This window comes from Eimeria necatrix, genomic scaffold (genome assembly GCF_000499385.1).
Source record: "Eimeria necatrix Houghton genomic scaffold, Enh_scaff10, whole genome shotgun sequence".
NCBI lineage: Eukaryota > Apicomplexa > Conoidasida > Eucoccidiorida > Eimeriidae > Eimeria > Eimeria necatrix.
Window position 1 is genome coordinate 155,094 of NW_013651812.1, and position 23,382 is coordinate 178,475.

The following is a 23,382-nucleotide window of genomic DNA, read 5'->3' on the forward strand; positions in this document are numbered from 1 at the left end:
TGCGATTTCAGTAAATTCAAGTAGAGTAAAGAGAGTATAGTCTTAGGATTGTGCCTGCAATTGGAGCTTGTGGTGTTCAGACACCGCAGCAGTCTGCTGCGACGACAGTACTATAGTCGATGCTTATCTTGTTTCTTTTTAATTTCATTAACATTTTTGTTCTAGTGTATGCCCTTGCTGCACTTGGTCGTTGCACTCTCCTCACTTCGAAAGGATGCTGCTGTTCATCTGAGGCGCAAAGAGAAGAAATGAAGTACATATTTTAGGATCTCAGACTTGACATAGTGTTCAGGTTTTATAGTTGGTTGTAGAGGGTGTGTTCGCACTTGGAGGTGTTCATTTGATTCACCTCCACGCTGGCTTTGAGCACTGCAGCCAACTCAACCATGACCTGAAATAAAACAAATACTAAAATTTCATATTGGCAGTGTTTGTTGGCATAGCGTATACGTATCTTTCATGCGCGTCGCCGCGCTTTTGCAACAGCTGCAGATTCCACCATAAAAGCAAACAGACACTTCAGACGAACGCATAACGCCCACTTGCACTTTTTAGGTCTGCTTGCAAAGCCTGTCCGCTGCCGCATTAGAGCCTAGGATCCTCAGTTCGAGGTATCGCTGCTGGTGAATCAAGTGAACTTCACCTTTTTGAACTGTGCCAAAAGCCCAGTGGCGAACGCGTGGGCTCTCTGCTGACACTGCTTGATTTCCGTCCTCAGCCTTTTATTTTGTTGCATAATTTCGATGAGACATGAGCTTAACTCGTCTGCTTTTCCCTGAGGTGCTCTAGTAGCATTAACACAAATATACATATCAGATGTACACGCGCTGCTGCCGCTGCCTGTGATGCTTATGGTGGTGGTGACTGCACGATAACTGGTAGTCTTGCTGCTACTGCTGCTGTGGCAGTTGTTTAGAGCGACGGCGACTTCTGCTGTGCTGCTGGTGGCGGTGGTCCAGTTGATGTTATTGCTGCTGTTGTTGCTGTTTCCTCCACTATTGCTACTCTTTCTGCGCACTACTGGTGCTAGGCAGTAGCTGCGTGCATGCATTGAGCTGTGTGCACACCAGGTGTGGCAACGAGGGAACTTACTTCTCACCGAACCTCGACGAAGAATGTGCACTGGACGTTTCTGCGAAAAGCAGGATATTGTCAATTGAGCGAAGCTTACATGCTGTTTTTCATTTGCTCGTTTTTTAGCAAGACTTGTTTGGTACCTCACTGTTCCCTATCTTTATCAGTTGATGGATTCATTGTCGTCCTACTTCAGTGCTTACGGGCGCAAGCTGTTTAAATGTCATAGACTACTAACTTTTGTGCTAAGCTTGCTTTATTGGGTATTTTGCATTGATGTTCTCGACAGTCTATCATTCACTTTTTCCATTTGCTGCTATTTCGCTCCATAGTTTTAATGACTGTGTAGTTGATCGTCCTAATTTTTAAATTGAGTTTACTGTACCATTGCATATCTTGCGTTTTCCGGTTGTTGGTCCTGTCGGCAGCCCGCAACAGAGGATGGATTGGCTTCTGTCGCGTGTACTATTTAGAACTTGCTGCGTGCATTTGTATTCTTCTCTGTTTTCTTCGTTTGCCACTTCGAAGGAAGACCAAACGCTACTGCTCAGCTCGTCCTTAGGCGTATGTTCCCCTCCAACTCCCTGTATTAATCTAGAACCAAACGAAGAGGAGCCAAAATTGTAAAAATCATCAGAAAAGCCGGAGTTGCCACTGTCGTCACTTCTTGAGGTGTACATCACGCCTGTATGGAGGCTTCCAGCCACTCCGTTTGACTCTAGGCAGTCATAATCGCTTTTAGTACTGGTTCCTATGTGGCCTTCGCCTTCCCTCCCGAAAATGCTATCGCACGAGGTAAAGCAGTCCGGGCGGGTCCAGGAAGAAGTCAAATCAGATATCATCCAGCACAGATCACCGCTGTCAGCGACAGCAGCAGTTGACATAGGTGCTGCTGCTGCTGTTGTCACTGCTACGTCTGATGCCGCTGGCGCTATTGGTGATGGTGCAGCAGCTGCTGCTACCACTCCCGGTGTTGGTGTCATTGTTGCTGCAACAGAAGTAGCAGCTCCACCTGTTTCTGATGCTTGTGTTGTTACTGTTGGTGCGAAATACAAGCTGCTGTGTAGATTATGTGGTACGTCTGTTGCGCTTATCAGGCGTTCGTTTGTGGCCTCTCCTGGGAAGATGACTTCGGCCGCTGCACTTGCGGCTGCTATGTCTGCTGTCCCTGCAGTTGCTGCTGCTGCTGCTGCTGCTACTGCTGCTGTGTTTCTCCTCTTGGCTACGCGTTGTCTGCTGGGCGAGAAAGGCGTGGGGGTTCCGACGGGCTTGTGGCAGCTGATGCTTTGCGTAGTTGTTTGCGTTTCAGTAATTGTACTCGGCCCTATTTTTGCAACTTGCTCCTTTGGTTTACTCTCTTCGTTTTGTTGGTCCAGTGATGATACAGAAGCAAAACGACTCACGGAAGCTGCTCTGTATTTATTCATTTTTTTCTGACAAACGAAACGGGGGACACAGCTGCGCTCGACCTCATACTGGTAGGCGATTTGCAGTGTCTGCATAAGAGCAAAAACGAACAGTTTGTTCTTGATTTATCTGCCTATTAATCTGTTCAGCAGTTGTCTGGTTTGCTCGTCATGCTGCGCACTGTCGAATGAGTGTTAGAACTAGCAGGAATGCATCTGTTTACTTTCAATTATTTACTAGCTGCAAGCCTATTTATGTGTAATCGTTTCTGCTCCTGTATCTGTCTGTTTGACTGATCGGGAGAAAAAAGATATGGGCAACAAAAAAAGACAAGCCCAACAAAAGCAAACGGGGAATGCAAATGGAGTGGCCAAAGGACAACTGAAGAGGCAGGCCGTGACCCAGTCCGAATGAGTATTCACCACACCCTAGAAAACCGAAGCACTAAAACGGCAAACGAGCGAATTAGACATCAATATATGCGTCATTTTATTAGGAAAATTAATATAGGAAAATTAACATAGTTAAATTTTAAATGTTCAGGGAAAACTAACGAATAATCTGGCAGGCAGAAACGCCACACGGTGAAGAACGGCAAAGCCAACCAAGTTAATATCCCAGCCAACGAAAAACAATAATGAAGACAAATGAGCAAAACAAAAAATACGTTAAAAGCAAATCAGCAAACGAATCAGCAAAGCTTGCCACGGGAACCACACAGAGCAACGAAACCCAAAGCGAAAAGGCACACTCGTGAAAAAAAAAGGCAGCCAAACAGGAGAGGAAAAGCTACCAAGAAACGCACAGAAGTGAAATAAACAATAAAGCAAGCCCAGCAAGTAACTGAACGTCAACTGAACGGAAAACCAGAAAAACGAAAAGGGAGAATTCAAGAGGCAAAACGAACAAAATAAGAGCAGGAGCACAACGCTTGCCTTCTTAAGCACCCCCACAATCTCCGAAATGACAACTAGCTGCTCCACCGTTGCTGTTTTCAGCTTCGAAATGCTATTTGTCTTGTTTTTTAACTTCGGGTTCATATTCAATTGCTCGCTTATCTCTTTCTTTAAATCCCCGCGGCCGCTCTCCCCCAGCTGCACTCGCCACACTGATGTTATCAGGGGACCAACTGAGACACAAAGCAAATGAACGAAAGGAAAAAGTAGATAAATAGATGGCCTGCTCGATGGGGAGTCCGCTTGTCTATTTGCCTGGCCGTTTATCGTTCTGCGCGAGGGAAATTACATGGCAGAAGAAACACCCCGAGGCATTTAGCTTGCTTTTTCCCGATTCGTTAAACAAATAATTAGTCTTTTTATCGATTGCCCGTTCAGCAAGGCTTGATGAGTGGCGAAACTAGAAACTTTTACCGTTCCCTGAGTTAGATAAGATGGTTTGGAGGCAAGCCAGATGCGGAACAAATTTAGTAATTTGTCCAGTGATTAGTTGGTTAAAATTCAACTAGCTATTCAATTGATCAACCTGTTACGGACACGGGGGATAAGCGTGTATCTCTCCGGAGAGAAGGGCCTTCGCTTTCTCTTTGTTTTTGGCTGGTAGAAATTTCAAGTAAAATGTTAATTCGTTGAAGTTCAAGGCCGCGTCAGTTGCTGCTGAAGCGGCTGCAGGTGCTGCTGTTGCTACTGGCGGGGGCGGCGGTGCTGCTACTGCTGTTGGTATTGTCATACTTGGTGCTGCTGCTGCTGCGTCTAGACAGTTTCGGTCCTCAACAAATACTTGAGACAAAGCTCCCTCCTCGGCAGCAGCAGCAGGAGCAACAACAGCAGTAGTAGGAGCAAAAGCAGCAGCAGCAGAAGGTAGGTATAGGCTAGAGGGCGTGGAAGGAATTGTGTGAGGCACAGCAAAAGAGACGCAGCTAGTATTCCTTTCCTGCCCTTGTGGTAACTCTCCCTTGCCTACGCAGGCCCTAAACCAATCAAGCGCTGCTCTAGATAGCTCCGTTGTTGCTGCTGCTGCTGCTGATGCTGTCGGTGGTGCTGCTGCGCGTACTGCTGCTGGCGCCGTTAGGCACGCTGCGGGTGGTGCTGCTGTGCATGGTACCGCTGCAGGTGTTGCTGCTTGCGCTGCTATTCCAGAGGCTGACATAGGCGCTATTGCAGCAACTCCTATTGTTTCACCAACTTCTGTTGCTGTTGCCAGAGTTCCTGTTGCTGCTGTTTCTGCTGCTGCAGCTGCTCGCTCATTTTCTGTTCGCAAGAGTATGAGGCCATCTCCTGCTGCTTGTTCCATTGTGTGATATTGGACTGTTTTTGGCTAACTTCAACTCTTGTCCTTTAGTAACTGTCTTTTTTCTTTATTTTACATGCCTTCAACCTCGTCTGGAAGCAGACAGAGACAGCTCTGTCTGCATTCATCTGCTATGCAGCTGACAAATGAGCAAACTATTACTGGTATTTGTTCTCCTTTGATCCCGCTTTTTTTATGGCAGTATATTTCTGTTCCTTTCTGCCTCTTTTTACAGCGCGTATCCTCGTCTCAATTTTATTTTTATGTAGTTGTTTCCTGCCGTATTTTGCTGGGCGTGTATCTGGGATTTGGATTCCTTGTTCGTTGCTCTCTGCCTTAGTTACTTCCTTTGTCCGTGTTTTGCTCCCTTACGGCATGTACTCAATATTTTTATTTAATCGTCAAATTGGCGGTTCTTGTTTTGCGCTTTTGTGAATGGCATGAGTAGCAGCGCATCTACCAGGTCAGAACAAAGTCAACTCTTACTCTCTCCTTCTAAAATACTAAATAATATAAAAAGAGTAAGGACAAAAATAAAGAAAGTTTGAAGAAAGTGAAATTAATAATCCATTCAATGAAGCCGCTCCCTAGAAGTGACCGTTCGGGATGAGGTGTATGCACACACATATGAGGTCTGATGGGATACATGAATCAACGTGATTATATATTTTCAAATTTATAATGATTAATCTAAATTAAAAATTTTTGTATTTCAGCTTATTATGCGAAAAACATATACCAAAATTGGCTGCAGCGCGACAGCCAGCCGTGCAGCGCAAATCCACGGTCACCGAGTGAGACTAGCGGAGAAAGAGATCGATCAACGTTGAAAAGAATACATTACAAAATGCAAAATTATAAAGTTTTTAAAAACTGGTCCTCAGAGGAATTGGGGAATGTTTCAGTGCGTTACCTTTCCTTCCACCGGTGTGCAGCCTCATATATGCGCTTCCCTGCTTGATCTATTTCATTCAATCTGAAGTGGTTTCATCTTCTCCGATGGCCTTAAATCTTAAAAAAAAATTTGTTTTGAGCTAAGCATAATTATTTATTGGGGGATTTCGACCAGGACGAAATGCTGACCGACGCAGTGTCCGGGCTGGTCCTGCTGGGTAGACAAATCCTGCATGAGGCGCATACAAACGATTAAGCGAGCAGCGCAGGTATATGTATAATAGTCGGTGTAACTGTAGCTGCTAAAACACACCTATAATCGAAGCAACGCCGAAGAACAACGCAGAAACGGTCAAAAACTTGCCGAGCCACTTAAATTAACGGCAGTTCAACTGATGCAAAACAATAATTACTACTTGTTTCTTGGGTTGAGTTTATTGTCAATAGCTACATTGAATTAAATGGGAAGATAGCTAGATATTCTCTGCTGAATCGTCTTTTCGTATGATCCTGTTATGTTTCATGTTGTAAGTAGGGTGTAAGTAGGGAACACTCGTTGCACTTTCGCCTGAATTATATAAAGAAAGAGACATTAAAATGCTTATGCCTACGCACGCACATGAGCCTTCATACAAACAGGTATAGGCCTGAAACTTGTGTGTCTTATCTGTAACGCATACAGAAACGTAAGGTATCCACATAAAATTTCATACATAGCGTAAATATTGTGTTTGATTACGTAATATACCCAGCGTATATTCGCTTCCTGGAGCCATCGAATTGGTCTTACTCCACGTTCATACTGAGCCGCAGGCATGTAGCCACCTGAAGGCACAGGTGGAGAGACATGAAGCTTCAAGTAAGTTCCCCGTCCACCCACTTCCGTAGGAGCTGGACCCTCGTGTAACGTTTCTTTGAGGCTTGATTGATGTTTTATGCGCATCTTTGCCACAGAATCGTATAGCACGCATGCATGTTGTTTTATCAGTATGCATAAACACATCCATTTGTGTCTCAGATTCAAATGAGATGAGTGCCATTCGGTCAGATGGCAGCACGCTCTCTTTGAACGGCTCCAGTGACTCTCCTCAGAGCCTACAGCAGCAAGTTCTGATCCCCAAACCGTAATTTCCAAATCATAAATCCTTTGCACTGAGCCCTAGGGCGTTCACACAGCTGTGGATTTCATGAAGCATGCTTTCGTCCATCCTCCACACACTAGGAAACAAAGCTGCCGATAGTTTTGAGGCACGCTTAACTTTAAACTCCCTTGAACATAGCCTGTTACTTCAGTCGAAACCATAAACACTCATTCCAAATCCTGGAGTTCGCTAGTGGCAATACGCGTGCAGGCTGGGGGCTCAGGGGCTGTAACTTTGAGGGTTTGCTGCTTCCAGTTTACGAATTCAGGCCTTAGAATTGAGCGCTGATGCTATAAAGTCCAAGCTCTCGGGTCTGTATGAGGCTCTAGAGGAGAGCGTGATAGTGACCATGGCAACTACACGCAAAAAATGATGCAAACCCAGGTGGAACAGACAACGGGAAGCTCTAGATGTTCAGCAGCCCAAAGCCTTTAGGAAGCAATTATTTATAACCAATTCATTAAAATAAATCAGTTTGAGTGAAAAACATTGATTCAAGTGCGGTGAAGCAAATAAAAACGTTGCGGTTTGCACGTGAGTCCAGCGTGACAGTCGTCCGCCAGTCCACAGGCCACCCCTAACAAATCGGCTCTTCAAAGGCTGGTGAAATTAAGGCTAATATTCGGGTCCGCAGACCTACTTTTCAGGTTTTTGTATATCAAGGTGATCGTTAAATGCGATCAAAACATATATTTTGATGACCAGCGGCACTTTGTGGTCAGCAAGACCGTTTCCCTCCACTTGCCGCAAACGTTTACGACTCGAGGCGGCAGCATGAATTGAGTGTGTGCAGCGGAAAGAGTTCCTTCTTTTGAGCGTATCAGGTGTAAACTGATGCAACTAACTCATTATTTCCTTCTGTATGAGTGGAATTTTTAAATTTGAAGCCCTTTCCAGGCATTCGAGGCGAATTCGACCGTCTGGCGAGTCCTTTGGCAGCCGCCGCCAGCCGTAGCCACCGGATCACCATCGCGAGTGCGTGTTGGGGTTTGTTTCCCTTGCTGGTTTTCCACATTTGTTCCACCGGTTTACTTCACTAAAGTGCAATTCAGTCTGGAGCCAAGGCTGGTATGCTCTTTTTTCCTTTTTCCCCAGTTTTCCACCACCCGTCCTCGTTTCCGCGGTAGTTGGTTCGCCCAGCAGCTGCTGCTGGTCGCTCACTCCGCTTCTTTTGTGCCCCGGAGCTCGTCACTCCTCTTCATTGCATGCACCATGGGGCTGTGCAGCAAAAACAAAGGCCGCACCCCAGCCCGCCGCAATAAGGCGGTGGATATCGAGCCCACGGCGGCATCCCCAGTGGAACCCGTGAAGGAAGCAGCGGAGACGGAAGCGGCAGCAGCAGAAATAGAGGAGGCCAGAGTCTCCTCCGGCAGCCTAAACGAGAGAAATACTCAAGAGGCAGAGCCAGCACTTCCCGAAACACCCGCAGCAGCAGTGACAGCTGCAGTGGCAGCAATAGAAGAAGCCGCAGCTGCAGAATCAAATGAAGACTCAGCAATCGAGACAAAACAAACTCCGGATATTGTTGGTGTCGTTCTGATCCACGGAAATGCACCACCGACAAGACACGACTCCACTGCCACCTCCTGTGCAGGAATGACAGATGCGGAGGCCCTCAGCAGACGCGTTACGCTGCAGCAACAGCACCAGCAGTTGGAGGAACAGCAGCAGAAGCAAGAACAGGAGCAGCCACAAGAGCAGCAAGATGAACAGCAACAGCAGCAATCAGAGCAGCGCGAAGATGTGCAGGACAAACGTGAGACCAGGGACAAGCAGCTTGATGACGCAGCTGCTGCATCGTCAACCGAGCAGCAGAAGGTGGAACAGCAGCAGCGAGAAGAGCAGCAGCAAGACGGGGCCTCCGCTTCTGCTGCAGCAGAGTCTGCGGACGAGCCGTCAGCTCCTCCCTCTCCCCGCACGTTTACTTCCAAAGTGCAAGAGACGTTTGCTTCTGTAAAGAGGAGCATCAGCCGCGGCTACCAGAGCCTCAGTTCAATTAACGTGGGAGGCAACCGCACGGCAGCAACTGAGTCAAGAGGCGGAGATCTGTATGGGTCTGAGCCCCCTGCTTCCGAACAGTGCGTGTGCAACGTTTTAAATGATATCACTGAGCTCAGCGAGAAGGCTATGCCCTGCATTCTGGGCGACAACTCAGAAAGCGAGACAGAAGCTGCTTCACCTTTGCCGCCACCACAGATCAAGATGATTGTTAATACACCCAGCGGGCCCTATATCCGCTTCATTCCCGAAGGGCTCTTGGGGGACGCCATTAATATGGGATTTATCTCTGAAGAAGAAGTAGAGAGGCAGCGAGAGGAGTGGGCAGCCAGGTACGGCATTAGGCCGATTTCATACACGCCCGCGGCATCATTTGCGCACGAGCAGGCGAAAGCCTGAGGGGAAGCGTCGATAATTCTAGCCAAACGGAACAAACAGGGACGAAGAGCGAAAAGTACTGCACTTATTATAGTAGGATCCTACAGATCGTAAAACAAACAAAGAAGAGCGAATGTTGCGCCGTTCATGCTTTCGTGGGTCGCGGACTGGGCAGAAGCCCCGTTTGCCTTTTTCGTTTATTTTTCAATTGCTCCATTCTTCCCTTTTTTTCGCCTTTGACTTCATTTCCGCAGTCACTTCATTTACTTTCCTTCAGCACCGCTAATGTGCAGTGCGTCAAGCAGAAACGTATCTACGCACGCATATATTTACACGTAGTTCACAGCCACTTATAGGAACATGAATGCGTGTATTTTTTGTCAAGAGCTATACATTCACCACATATTCAGTAGAGCACACACATAGGAACGCAAATATAATGATTTACACATACACTTTACGCATAGTGCACATCACGTGTTTGTGCACATTGACTTGCACTTCTCTCTATAATCATTTGTGTACATGCAAATTTGTATTTACAAATACACATGAGTGCACATGAATTCACATTTATAGAAGTGAGCGCAAGAGTTCGCAGGTGCAACATTTTGAAGCGCGCAATAATTATTTACGTATTGTAGCATTTTCGCCAGGGTGCCCATTATATCAAATCCACACTAGCTTAACTAAGAAAAGGCAGATCGTTGCGGATTTAGAGTATGCCGTTGTGTTCCAAATGACTTCATTGTTTCAAAGTAAGGGGGTAACAAGGAGCCGCAACTGCCTGTTAGATCCTTGATCCAAAAGCCTCCACCCTAGCTTCAAACCGCACCTTGTAAACCCTAAACCCTTATGAGGATTCGGGAGGCACAGGGTCTGTCTTAAGGGCCCCCGTATGCCTGAGCCACCTAGCCATTCTGCCCTCTTCAAGCTTTTCTGCTGGTGCTGTGGTGGAGCCCAGCGCCCAAAAGCGACACGTGAGGAAAGAAGGAGTAATTAGTAAACGAGTCAGAGACGACATCAGCGGCAGGAACTTTACCCTGAATCAGTAACGACAAGGCATGGCAAATAATAAATAAGGTTGTTAATTGGCGCGCCCGCCACTCGCTGAAGTACCTGGACGGCGCATCTCTTAAGAGTTATTTCGTGTTTATTTTTGCTTCTGGCTCTCCTTGCTTTCTATCCACTAGTTTTCGTCCAGGTTATACTTGTTCTGCTCATTCAACACAGTGAGGCTGCTTGGGGTGCTGCCCTATTTGAACTCATGGGGGGAAAGGCAGTACTTATTAGCATTTACCTGTCGTAAATCATCGCTTTTAATTTATCTTCAAAAGTTGAAAAGCCCCAATCGCAGAAGTATAGACGCCACTGGTGCATGCTGAACAGGAACACGCAGCGACACCCATCACAACAGCAGCAGCAACAATTTAGCAGCGGCAGCAGCAACTACAACCGCAGCAGCAACCCATATAGCAGCAGAAGCAGAAGCGATTACGCCCGCAGGAGTTACAGCAGCACAAGACAGCAACAGCCAAGCGCAAGCAAGAAACAGCAACTTCAGTTGCGGTAGCAGCAGCAAGAGCGAAGCTTACCTGGGGCAGTTCACAGCATGCTCTAGCGTGCGGATATTCCCGTCAATAAAGTGAGGGACCCCATTAAGTCCCAAGGATTTATGATATTCAAATAGTTGGACCGCCCCCCTAACCATGCGCATCAGATTCCCGCTTTCGTCTATTGCAGCAGCAGCACCTGTTGTTTCTGTGCGTGATTCTGTCTCTGCTGGCTCAATCTGAGCTGTATGTACATCAGGCGGCCCCTCCCTGATGTCGTCCTCGAAGCCCATAAGGAATCCATCGGCTCCAAGTATATGGATGCGTCTTAAAGCCTCAGCAGACACGCCAAAAGAAAATAATAGATCGCGAACGTAGCGTGCCCGCTCAAGTGGAGAGAGAATGTACACTGGCCGCTGCCAACTCTGAAACGGAAAACAAATAGATAGCTGAGAAGCCTACTTCTCTGATTGCATGACAAAGAAATACAACGATAAAAACGGACGAGGGAGGCAAACAAGAACAACCAGACAAAAACAGGGAATGAGTGGAGTAGCAAAGGGTAATGAAGCTAGGCTGAGCGTCAACTACTGGTGTAGACGCATCATAAACAAAAATTTGAAAAGAAAACGAAGCGGCCCAATACACACATGCAGACACCCACCCCGCTTATTGCGTCTATGCTTTTGAGAGCGGCTGAATTGATGCCCTCAAACAGCAGCAGCCTGTCAGCCTCTTCCATTTGCTCTTCGTCTTCGGCTTTCCGTTCATTTAGATCTGCGGTGTATCCTTCCTTTTGATCCTGGCCCCGCTGCTGCTGTGCGTTGTCTATTGCATATATTTCATCCAAAGGCAAGCGGAAGCGGGCAGACGTTAGCCAAGAACCTTGAGATGATCTCCGAGCAGCAAAGAAGTGCTGAGACAGAAACAAGAAATGACATTGGAGATAAAATGCGCAAAAATTAGCTTAAAAGGAAAGGGATTAATGTTGACTAGAGTTGGATGGCTGAGGCACTGGCCTTTACAGGAGGAAACGCTGAATACGTACACCTCAAGTGCGGCTGCACACGAGCAGCAGAACAAATTAACATAAGAAAATACGAGCACAAGCAACTCATGAAGGCCTCAGGCAAAAAATAATCGATGAGAGCCATAAAAATTAAAATACGCTTTGCTTCCTGGACCCCCGCACATATGAGAAATAGAAATGCTTGCGACTTTCTCTTCCTATTCATTAAAGCCACATTCGACTAAAGTTTGAAATATTCGAATTCCAATTCAAGACTCAGTGACAACAGCGACAACAGCAACCGCGCCAAACAGAACAGCATTTCAAATACAAAATAGTAGCACCAGCATTTTCGTCTGCTTCACTTACAACAGCGCTGATGCAAAGTAGCAACAGGGATAGTACACAGACAACAAACTCAACAGCAAAATGAAAGCAGCAGCCATAACAGTAGCAATACCAACAAAGGCAGTGAGAGCACAGCCAGCAGCAGCATCCCAGCACTAGATTTTCCACCTGTGTCAGCTGTTCCTCTGTCGTTTTTAGTGTATCTTCAATGAACCTCCTAGTTTCGCTTCTGTCGGTCCAGACAGCCCATGGAAAAACAGGAAAGCCTCTTTTGAACTTGAGGCTGTCTTTGAGGGATCGCGGCTGACCACTGGTCAGCTGCAGCGCACGCTGCGCAGGGTCCATCGCTGCGGCTTTGCGGATGTACAAGGCCTCACGCGTCGCCGCGTACTGGTCCACTGTACACCCCAGCTGCTGCTCCGCTGCAGATACAGTGTACAGACACTGCAGAGCTTGGGCCACCAACCAGCCGTAAGACGGAGGGTTACAAAACTTCAGCATGTAGCCAACCCGCTCCCGAAACCAGTAGGGGGCCTGCTCAAACCTCTCCTGCTGCAGCAGCTCATGTAGATACTCCGTCGCATCCTGCTGCTGCTGTTTCTGATGTTCCTGCTGCTGCTGCTGCTGCATGCGCCTCTTTCGCACGCGCCTGCACTCGAGGAACCTCTTGGCTGCGCTCAGCGCTGTGGCTGCGGCCTCAGTGTGGGAGAGCAGCAAGGGCCCGTGAAGGGCAATGAAGTAGGCATCATCAGAAGCGCCAGACAGGGCGGGGTGCATCTGTTCCCGGTCATCGAAGAAGCTTATCGCGCCTCCAGGAGGAGCTGCTCGAGACAAACCCTGCTGCTGCTGCTGCTGCCAGTGCTGCTGCTGCTGCTGCTGTTGGACGTTGGGGCCTAGCAATGACAAGAAACTGTCGGAGCAGAGCTCGAGGTCAATCAAGGGCGCAACAGAGCTTGTTGGGGGCAACACAATATCCGGCAGACCCGCAGTGAATGGCACTGTTCCCGCTGCTGCTTGTGCTTCCGTTGCTGCTGCTTCTGCAACATTTGGCTGGGGCGGTCCAGCAGCAGCAGCTGCTGCTGCCGCTGCTGCTGCCGCCGCTGCTGCTGCTGCTGCTCTTGCAACTGCGTCACGCTGAGGCGTCTCATGGGAAGTAATGAACCGCGAAGAGGTGATCTCGTCAGTGCATCGTTGGGTAGATGCCCCGGGTGTGCGCCCACCGATCTTTCGACACTGGAGGGCTGCTGACCCTTTGTGAAGAGTTAGAAACGAAAACACCTGATGGACTTTCGCGTTTTGAATAAGGGTGGGCCCCTTGGGCTGGTTGTTCTCTAGTGTACACGCAGCGTGGAATGCAGCGGGTCGGGAGCCGATACCGGAATGGCGCAGCTGATCGACGGAAGTGGGAGAAACAGGAAGCGGAATCAGAAAAGTGTAAGTCAGAAGGAAAGAAAAAATCAATACACAAAACGGCATGGCGGTTGCGAGAGGGGAGAAGACGTGAATTGTTTGAGGATATTCAACAAATGTTCTCTTACACAGAGTCACCCTAGCCGAAATCCGGGGGTGGGGATTGCGGTTGACCGCTTATTTTTTCCATTGTACCTTGAAACAATATGGCTTTAGTATATCAAACTGCTCGTGGACATGTCTGTTTATTTGTTTGCTTCCTCCTTTTCCTGTCACGCCATAGTAGTTAGTCGGTGTCTTGCTCTCCAAGCAAGCCACTCCCGCTAGTGGGGGACAATACGGGTGAAATAGACAAAATTGCCTCGTTTATTACTGAATAATTAGTTTTGCTCTCTGCAAAGAGTAAACCTGCATATGTGCCTAGAATAAAACGATGGTGATCTGCCAGCAAGGGCTGTTCTAGTCCTACTGCATGCAATGTTGACACGGGGGCCCCTCTTTCTCGCGTCGCTCAAAGTAATGGAAAAAGCCACGTTTCATTGGCTTGTACTTCTGTTTAAGTACTCAAATGAAAGGTCAACTCGTTTGACAATAAGAATTTGTTCTCAATAGATATGCACAGGCGTGCACATGGAGGCCATCCACTGAAAACTCGCAGCATACCGCTGTTTCTTGGGCTTATTTTCATTCACTCACGAGTCGTTTCAGTTCATAGGATTCGCAACAAAGCGCCTTCCGAATGGCCCCAGATCGGAGCTTTTCATAATGTTCGTGTCCAGCTCTACAGCCGCGTTGGCTCGAGGACCCTACGCGAGGACGCTCTTTGGGCTACAGTTGTTTCTTTGGAAACAGGCAGCCCGTATTGAACTGGAATGCAAGGCGACTGTTTGTTGGAATGAGTGAGAGCGCAATACTTGGAATAGTAGACGCAACAACGCCAACGAGCTGTACTATGCTGGCTCTTAAGGCGAGGAGTAGTAGAAGGCCGCCCCCTTATGAAAGCTAGCTCCGCGGCTTTGCCCCGAGCGCCTTCATTTGTTTCTGTTTGCCTCCTTGCCCTTTTTAGCCCCTCCTGCCGTAGACGCCCCGCGCCGTCACAAACAGCTACCCTTCAGTCCTAAGTTAACAAGTAAGCGAGCTGCTCACTAGCATCAGCCGCAGTAGTGTTTGGCTGAGATGCAGGTTCAAGCTGTGATTTACCGGGTGATTAGTTTAGGGTTCTGCTTCGCGCAGCTATGTAAGTATATACAAGTGCACCAACTTCTATTGATTTTCCTCTTAAATTTCGAATTAGTCAGTAACTGATTGGGTCTGCGACCGAGCGGCGCAGCGGAGGCTGTCTTCTCTGTTTGTTTGTTGGGACGAAAACAATAAAATTCGTCCACTTATTACTAAAGTGCACCAGACAACGCACAGGCAGACTGCGGCGGTGTACGTGCACCTCCGAATGGAAACACATTAAACAACAGAAGCCACCTCAGGTGCACAGACACCTCAAAGCGACGCCCTAAGAGAACCACATATATATATTATTACATATGCATATGTTTATCTCTGTGTAAACATATGCCACTATGCCCTATACATGCGCGTCAAATGCGGGGCGGCGCCTAGGAGCGGCGCTAATGGACATGGAAAGGATAGCGAGAAGTGAAGGCAAGAGAACAAGGAGACAAGTGGATGAAAAGGAGAGAAACAGACACAAAACAAAACAAGAGACACAAACGAAACATAAATGAAGCAAGCAAACTCCAAACCAAAATAAACAGAAGATAGCAAACAGTGAATTAAAGTGAAGCAGACAATTACATATCGCAAGAAACAAGGGACAAGCATACGATTCAAACAAGCGAACGAGGCAAGAGCTGAACTGATATGAACAGCAACACTCCATATTTGCAGACAAATGCGAATTCACAATCACGCACACGCGATGTTTGCAGGTGTAAATCCACTGTACCTACAGGGTTGAGAGCATTCGGGCGATGTGTATGTTCTGTACGTTATGAACACCCCATGACAAATACGCACATATCTATGGAATACATTTTATGTTTTCGGCTTGTGACCTTAATAGTTCACAAATTTAGCTGGCTGCAGGCAAACCACGGAATGCAGCCTTGTGAGACCGCTCCTCCCGCACTTTACTTTGGGGCGTTCCTGCGCACCTCACGAGTTTAGCATTCGTGCGTTGTTCGATCTTCATCGCTCGACAAATAAAACCGATTTTAAAAAAGAAGTGTTTTTACTTCATTGTTCTTCTGCCTGCTCTCGGGAGTCAGGGCTGTCTGTACAGCTAGGCCCCGCCTCACCGAGCCGAATAACTCTCCGCATCGACTGCTGCTTCCTCTTTGCTAGCTGATCCAGCTTGTGCGACAAAAGCACGTGATCTTTGGGGCCCTGCATGCAGCGGGAAAGGAGCCGCGCCTCGCTGTCTGACCCGCTGGAGCTGTCTCTGGCTTTCTGTTTGCCTTCCTGTGTTTTCTTTTCAAATGCCGCTCCTGCTTTCTCAGAGCTGCAGGCCTCGTTCAACGCCGCGTCATTGCTGCTGCTGCGGCTGCGGCTGCTTCTGCAGCTGCTGCTGCAGCTGCTGCTGCGGCTGCTGGAGCTGCTGCGGCTGCTGCTGCGGCTACGGTTGCTGCTGCTGCTACTGCTGCTGCTGCTGCCATGGCTGCGGCTACTCGTTCCGTGTCCTCTCTTCTTGTTGGTGTTCTCAGCTTCTATCCTTCTGTGCACAAGAGACTCAACCGTCGATACACTCCGAGCTGAGGTGTCTGACAAGCTCGACAAATCCGAAGACCGAAGACAGCTGGGAGCCCATTTGCAGCTTTTCACGAAACGCAGCAGCAGCCGCAGGAAACCCGCTGGATAAAAAAACAGAAGACAACAGAACACACAGGGGCAGCAATAGAAAAAAAGGACAAGAGTCTGCCGATGACAACGAATGTTAGTGGCAACTGTCTGTGCTAGCCTTTCGCTTTTCATTGAACCGAGTCTATGGTGTGCACTAATCGCGTGTACGTACACTTCGCGAGTTCCTTCGCGTAGCGAACACGAATGGTGGCGAGTTTGTTATCAGCTTTCCTCACTTGGCGCTTTAAGGAGGCCTACAAGGAAAGAAAACGAAACAAATAACGAAAAGTAGTGGTCAACAAGAAAACAAAAAGGGAAGGCCAAAAAGAGGCAAATACAACGGGCCCAACCCCCAATCGACTGGAGCAGAGCAAAATACTTAAACAAATAACTATACTGCATTCACTTACCATCTCGTTTTTGTCCCCTGTTTGTCTTGCAACGAACCAAAGAGGCTGAAGAAACACAAGGCATACCAAATAACCCCAAGAAGAGATAAAGAAGAGAAGCAATTTTGAGCTACCCAAACGGATAACTACTTATTCAACGAAGTCCGTAGACTTTCTAGGCAGCAGCAACGTACGGCAATTCTTGACCTTGCTTGCACCACTCGTTCGTATTCTGCTGCTAAGACTTGAAGTTTAATTTTAGCCTTGTTCCTTTTGCGAAGAAGGCGACGGAGAGGGGCCCAGCTGTAGCAAAAACGCCTCCAGAGGTCCCCTATAAAGCTGGCGTCAATCAGCGCAGCCGAGCTCGCCAAGGCTAAGGCACCCAGTAAAATCAGCACTATGCTGTCCCACAGGCTAAGGCGCAGTTGGGCATCCTGGCTGTGGCTGCTGGGGTTCACGCTGCTGCTTTTGCTGCTGCTGCTCTTGCTGCTGCTGCTCTTGCTGCTCTTGCGGCCGCTGCCGTCGCCGCCGGCACTGCTGTTGCTGCTTCCTCCGCTGGTCTTAGCGCTAGTACTTTCGTTAATGCTGCCGCTTTTATTACCGGCTGTTCGATCCTCGCCGCTGTTTGTCCCCTGGGGGGTGCCATTTTTGCTGCCACTGTTCGTGACGCTTGCCCCCTCCTTGCGCTGTACATGCGCCTCGGCTGAGCTCTCCCGAGCTATCTCCCTGGGGCACACAGGCGACGCATTCTTCAGCGTTTCCAGTCTACGAGCACTTGGGCATTTGCCTGCTGCCGTGGTGTATGGAGGGCCCCCAGCTTGGCCGCTGGCGAGCACCTGAGCTTGCGATGCGTTGTCCGGGGCTCTGTCTGCTGCGATAAATCCAACAAAAACAATTAAACTGTTCGCAAGAGTTAAAAATACTAAATTTATCGACCACCCCGTGAGATGCATCGCAACGGAGTGACGACAAGCATGCGCATGCAGGATCGTGCTCGGATGCACAAACAGCTGTCAATTTGGGATCCTACACTAAACTTATTATCTCTCGACAGACTTAAAACAAACCGAAAGATCTCAAGTCGCTTGGCATCATCTTGCTTGCATCAGCGAGAGACATTTGCATCACTCAAACCTGCACGGGGCTGCTGTGTTGAAAGTAATCACTAGAAGGCGGGAGTGGGGCTTAACGGGACCCACGAAATGAAAAAAAATGGAAAAGTTAAGGTGATTATCAATAGAAATCTGAATGTTCCTTCTTTCACACCAATATCCCCTTCGATTACTTTCAGGTGCCGATGAATTCTCTGCTCCGAAACGCCGCCGCCATTGGCCGGCGCTCTTTGTGCACGGGTGTTGCCTGCTCGCGCCCTTCTAATTACAATCTAGTAAAAATGAATGGAGGGTGCAGCGTAGAAGGTGTACTTTCCACCGCCGGAGTCCAGCATACACTGCACCAGCGGCAGCAGTGGCGGCACTTTTCGTCTGCGGAGAAACAAACAGAAGGCGCACGCTCGGTTCCTGCCTTTGATATTGAGGGGAAAATTAAAGTTGAAAACCCCGTTGTTGAGCTAGACGGGGATGAAATGACCCGCATTCTGTGGGCCTGGATCAAAGAGAAGCTAATCTTGCCTTACCTGGACGTTAATTTGAAATACTTTGACCTATCGTTGCCCAACCGCGACGCCACCGATGACCAGATCACACTTGACGCTGCAGAAGCAATTAAGAAGTATAATGTAGGGATCAAATGCGCAACAATTACACCCGATGCTGCTAGGGTTAAGGAATTCGGACTAAAACAAATGTGGAAGAGCCCTAACGGGACCATCAGGTGCGCATTGCCTAATTCACATGTGAACCGAGTTGGGTGTGTTTCAGTTTATCAATTACATTTAGCTTCACCCAAGGCCTTTGTCAGGTCACCTTTATTGCCAAATCTAATTAGCTCGAAGCAAACTTAATTGACTAGGGTTTCTCGTCATCAGTTGGCGCCCTCACTATCCAAGCGGAGCTACACTGCATTGTAGGAAGTGAAAGAAAATTGGGTTGGGCCAAAATGATAATTGTGTCGCGAGTTGTGCACATAGTAGTATTTCCCTCTCGCTGGCGAGCTCATCGCTAAGCCGAACTGGGTGGCTCCTGCCTAGCGCCACAGCCGGGCAGGTGGGGGCTTTCAGGAAGCAGAAGAGTTCAAAATCAAAGCAAGCAAATAGCAGCAGCTGAGGGGCAAGTCAATGCGGGCTGCGTCTGTCTCCGCAGGAACATACTGGACGGCACAGTTTTCCGCGCGCCCATTCTGATCAGCAACGTGCCCAGGCTCGTGCCCGGCTGGCGAAAGCCAATTGTTATTGGGCGCCACGCGTATGGCGACCAGTACAAGAGCAAGGCGTTGCTGTGCGACGGCCCGGGGCTGTTCGAGATGGTCTTCACGCCTGCCGACAGCAGCAAGCCGCCCCAAAGAGAAACCGTCTTCAAGTTCGAAGGGCCAGGCCTCATGCTCTCCATGTACAACACTGTCCAAAGCATAAGGGGCTTCGCTCTCAGCTCCTTCAACTTCGCTCTGTCCCAGGCAAGTCCAGGAGCCCTTATGGCTAAGTCTTAAACTATGAGACCTGGAGCCGTATCCCAACACGCAACATGGGATTTCAAACGAGACGTGCAGATAAAAAAGCCCAACCTCTTAACGCCCGCTATTCTTTGCTGGCCCAACGCTCTTGTACATGCGCGTTAAGCCCTTCTCCACAAAACTTATGTCCGCGTTTATGAAATTTAAACCCTTCTTCACTGACTTCACATCCTCCTCCATTCTCATATGCCATTTTGTAGCAGTATACTTGTGATGTGCTACCGCGCCGAACCTGAAAACGAGTGGACTGGTTGGTGAATGTTTTGACGAAAGTACTAATTTAGTACATAAATAAGCGTCAATAAATGAACGGACAGACAAATACGCAATAGATTGGCAGGCTGTGCGTGTGCTTGTGTGAGCTGTTTTCCAAGTGCAATTTGGTGCGTTTCATTTTATTTTGATTTGTTCGGCTGTGCAGAAAATGCCGCTCTACTTAAGCACGAAGAACACTATCCTGAAGGAGTACGACGGGGTGTTCAAGGATATCTTTGAGGAGATCTACTTGACTCAGTTTAAATCCAAGTTTGAACAAAACAACATTTTCTATGAGCATCGCCTTATTGACGACATGGTCGCCCAGGCCCTGAAGTCCGAGGGAGGCTTCGTCTGGGCGTGCAAGAACTATGACGGGGACGTTCAATCAGACATTGTGGCTCAAGTGGGCGTTCAAATTAGCTCTGTATTGACGTGTAGTCTAGCTAGTCAAAGAGTCATCTTGCCGTGACTATTTGGAAGGCAAATTGCCGCTTTCTTATCGGCTGTCGGTGTTGATGTTTAGCCAGTTGGGGCTCAAGTGAACATGAACAGCGGGTTTTGCCAGTTGATTGATTTCACAGATTGTCGGCACATAAGTAAACCCATTCATAGCTCCCCATTCATCGCTCGCGACTGCCAGTCGGCTCGCCAGTTCGTCATGCACTGGAGCTAGCAGTTTCGCGAAATAGGGAGCTTTGGAAAGGTAGTACTTCGTGAGTATACGCAGTGGGGCTCTGTGTGCATGGTGTACTACTCGCCCAGACAGTGGCCTACGCTTAAGTTGTCGTCGAGCTAGTGAATGGGAAAACAGTTATTTTGCCTCAGGGCTATGGATCATTGGGCTTGATGACCTCTGTCCTGGTTTGCCCCGACGGCAAGACAGAAGTGAGCGAGGCGGCCCACGGGACCGTCACACGGCACTACAGGCAGCACCAGCAGGGACAGAAGACGTCTACAAACCCCATAGCTTCCATTTTCGCGTGGAGCCGAGGCCTCACGCACAGGTCAGAGCTTGCTGGGTCCCCAGGGGTCGGAGCTATTCGCGGCTGCTGAAGCGCGGCGCCACTGTGCAGCCTAGCTCTCTTGCTGTATTTCATTTCGAAAAGGCGGCGGAGCGGTGGCTCTGCGGAGGCCCTGTGCTTGCCTTGTTACCAGTGAAGATAAACGTATGTCGTTGCTCAGCTGGCAGGCAGTCAGAGCTCAACGTTTTCATACATTTCTGCCATTCGCTCAGGGCCAAACTAGACAAGAACTCGCGCCTGCAGCAGTTTTGTCTCGCCCTCGAACGCGCATGCGTACAGACCGTCGAGGCGGGGCTCATGCCGAAGGATTTGGCTATTTGCGTCAAGGGAGCTGAAAATGTGAAGGTAAATATGTTATATTGGTTCGAAGAAAGGAGAGCGAATTCGCCGTTTCAGTGGTGATCTGTCGCTTATTTAGCTAGTCGGCCAGTCAAAGCTCCCCTCCATTTACCAATCGCGTGCTAGGCACTGGTGTGAAGGGTGCAGTGGGCGTGAAGGTGATTTTGTACTGTTGGTCAACTGAGCAGTCAATAATCGGTGAAGTACTGTTTTAAATTGTCTGGCATGTACTAAATAATTAACATTGGAACGCGGAAACTGGAAAGCAGTTCCCCCCGCCAATAAGGACAGCTGCTCCGCAAAAGGCGAGCATCAACTAAGCGAACTCGAATTGACAAGCAGCTCTTGACTTATTAGTTCGTCAGCGTTCGTGTAACATCCTAATGTGCATTTTAGGTACTTAATTTGCTTTTATGGTGTTCGCCTGGAGATCGTCTGGCCTTAAACCGAGTTAACGAATAGCAGAAGTGAAATGAAGAGCAAGTTGACTGATCAGTGAATTTGCTGAACAATTAAATGCTTGTTTGTTGCAGCCGAGCGACTACTTGATAACTGAGGACTTCATCGACGCAATTGCGGATACGCTCAAAATGAACTTAATTACACACCAGCTGCCCGTACGCCACAGCAACAACAAGCACAAGCTCAGCAATCCGAACTGGGATCACTATGCGCCTTCTGAGCACAACTCAGAGGTTGTAAGTTCAGGAGTATGCCGTACTGCTAACTAAACAATGAAAATTGTTTTGTCAGTTCTCTCACCTGTTTGCAACTAGGATAAATTAATTAGAACGTATTTTGTGCCTCCCACTTTGCTGTTTTTGAAGGCAAATGCCTTCGTTGGAATTAATGAATAAACAAGCAAATTAGTGTTTCTCAACAAGCTCTTCCAGTGAATTGTGGCCATGCATTGCGTTTCTCCTGCCTCACGATTGTGGCTAGTGTTGTGAAAATCCGCGCTCTGTTTGGTTTAAATTAAGCATTCTGTTTTGTTTGATTGCTTTCCTTTCAAAATGATTCAGTTGCTTCATTTGTTTGTTTGCTCGAGTGTACGTGCGTCTGTGCAGGACGACCACGACGGCCACACTAAGTAAAGAGGAAAACTAGTGTCTCCAAACATACTTAAGGTATAAATTAGTGGCAAAGCAAACGAATTGAACACCAAAGGAACTGGTGGAGATTCTTCTGTTAAATTATGGCGTATTTTTTTAATTTGAATTCAAGTATTCACTTTTTTAGGGTGCGTGCCTCTGGCAAGACATTGAATCACGTTGCGCTACGTAGCTAGCACTCTCGCCCTACTTCATTATAGAGTGCTCGTTCCGACCATACTGGACAGTACTAGCAATTTAAATATGAACAAAATTCAGATAAATATGTAGCCACCCAGAGGGACGTTTACAAAGCTTTGAATGCTATCAACCCACAAAGAGTTGGACTTAGAGAGTTGGTCTTTGATTTGCAGTGCCCAGCAGCTGCACCTGTCACTACATCTCAAGTAAGCGAGCAAACAGGTATACGTTGATTAGTATACGGGAGGCTTTTGTTTGTGAAGGTCGGCAGTGGCTGTGTGTGTGTGTATCATGGGATGATGGAGACCGAGAGCCTGCTTAGCAACAAGTATAATTGGGTAGCTTCGGCTGTAAAGTTAGCTTCCGTCTTTTTTTATTTGCTGATTTTCCAACTTACCTCTAGGTGCATGGCTTTCCTTCCTTCAGCTGATACATTCAGTTACGCATTTACTTTTCACTCGAGAGCTCCAGCGTTTTGTAATTGATACTTGTGGCAATCCATTTGGCAATTCTTGTGTTCATTATATGAAGTAGATAAAGTACACCGTTTTTATTCGGTTGTACTACTCATTAGTGCGTTCCTATGCATTTGCTTTCCTGTCCGTAAGACCGCCAACCTGAGCCAGAGACATGGCCAAAAATGCAAGAAAAAGGAATTAATGAAGAAAATGCGAAACGTCAAGTAACTGAAGGACGCACTGGACGACTGCACAAACAGACACTTATGATGGACAAACGAGATTCACGGCTTTGTCACCATGACTAGTACTATTTTCGCTTTGGTGCAGTTATTCTACTTACATTTGCTTATCATTAGTACTTCCATAGTTGTCTACAACATTTAGTGTGCACTACAGGTTCGGCAACATAAGAAACACTACGTAGGCGTATACACATAGTGCTTGTAGGACATACTTCCTAATTATTTTACCGGTGGGTCCACGCCATCGTATTCACATATTAAATCATGAGTAAACATGTAAGTAGATGTTAGCTCACGTTATGTATGCTGCTCTTTTCACAGCCAAGCTACCACCGCTATTCACGTCGTCAGAATTGCAATACCTTTATTTAGAACAATTTACTACCGGAGTTATTGTTGGTAGTTTAGCAACAAGCATTGCATTTCTGTTACTATTAT

General features: G+C 47.8%; 7 protein-coding genes across 7 annotated transcripts; 3 read left to right on the top strand and 4 right to left on the bottom strand.

Moving 5' to 3' along the window:
* Positions 1-1,439: 1,439 nt before the first annotated feature.
* ENH_00003530 (hypothetical protein) lies at positions 1,440-2,501 on the bottom strand (the record flags this gene model as incomplete). The annotated part of the gene is made up of 1 exon (XM_013578060.1): positions 1,440-2,501. The coding sequence occupies one exon, from the start codon at positions 2,499-2,501 to the stop codon at positions 1,440-1,442; it is 1,062 nt and encodes a 353-aa protein (XP_013433514.1).
* A 988-nt stretch (positions 2,502-3,489) lies between these two features.
* Positions 3,490-4,731, bottom strand: ENH_00003540 (hypothetical protein; the record flags this gene model as incomplete). Its single annotated transcript, XM_013578061.1, has 2 exons — positions 3,490-3,610; positions 3,971-4,731. 2 exons carry the CDS (start codon positions 4,729-4,731, stop codon positions 3,490-3,492), a joined length of 882 nt encoding a protein of 293 aa, XP_013433515.1.
* A 3,245-nt stretch (positions 4,732-7,976) lies between these two features.
* On the top strand, positions 7,977-9,161 carry ENH_00003550 (hypothetical protein, conserved; the record flags this gene model as incomplete). The annotated part of the gene is made up of 1 exon (XM_013578062.1): positions 7,977-9,161. One exon carries the CDS (start codon positions 7,977-7,979, stop codon positions 9,159-9,161), a length of 1,185 nt encoding a protein of 394 aa, XP_013433516.1.
* An 832-nt stretch (positions 9,162-9,993) lies between these two features.
* Positions 9,994-13,526, bottom strand: ENH_00003560 (hypothetical protein, conserved; the record flags this gene model as incomplete). The annotated part of the gene is made up of 5 exons (XM_013578063.1): positions 9,994-10,183; positions 10,441-10,521; positions 10,736-11,118; positions 11,358-11,609; positions 12,219-13,526. The coding sequence occupies 5 exons, from the start codon at positions 13,524-13,526 to the stop codon at positions 9,994-9,996; spliced, it is 2,214 nt and encodes a 737-aa protein (XP_013433517.1).
* A 2,184-nt stretch (positions 13,527-15,710) lies between these two features.
* On the bottom strand, positions 15,711-17,655 carry ENH_00003570 (hypothetical protein, conserved; the record flags this gene model as incomplete). The annotated part of the gene is made up of 4 exons (XM_013578064.1): positions 15,711-16,324; positions 16,486-16,567; positions 16,724-16,768; positions 16,897-17,655. The coding sequence occupies 4 exons, from the start codon at positions 17,653-17,655 to the stop codon at positions 15,711-15,713; spliced, it is 1,500 nt and encodes a 499-aa protein (XP_013433518.1).
* A 344-nt stretch (positions 17,656-17,999) lies between these two features.
* Positions 18,000-19,306, top strand: ENH_00003580 (Isocitrate dehydrogenase [NADP] , related; the record flags this gene model as incomplete). Its single annotated transcript, XM_013578065.1, has 2 exons — positions 18,000-18,535; positions 18,964-19,306. The coding sequence occupies 2 exons, from the start codon at positions 18,000-18,002 to the stop codon at positions 19,304-19,306; spliced, it is 879 nt and encodes a 292-aa protein (XP_013433519.1).
* A 448-nt stretch (positions 19,307-19,754) lies between these two features.
* Positions 19,755-22,043, top strand: ENH_00003590 (isocitrate dehydrogenase, putative; the record flags this gene model as incomplete). The annotated part of the gene is made up of 5 exons (XM_013578066.1): positions 19,755-19,991; positions 20,414-20,592; positions 20,823-20,955; positions 21,483-21,647; positions 22,017-22,043. The coding sequence occupies 5 exons, from the start codon at positions 19,755-19,757 to the stop codon at positions 22,041-22,043; spliced, it is 741 nt and encodes a 246-aa protein (XP_013433520.1).
* Between the last annotated feature and the right edge of the window lie 1,339 nt (positions 22,044-23,382).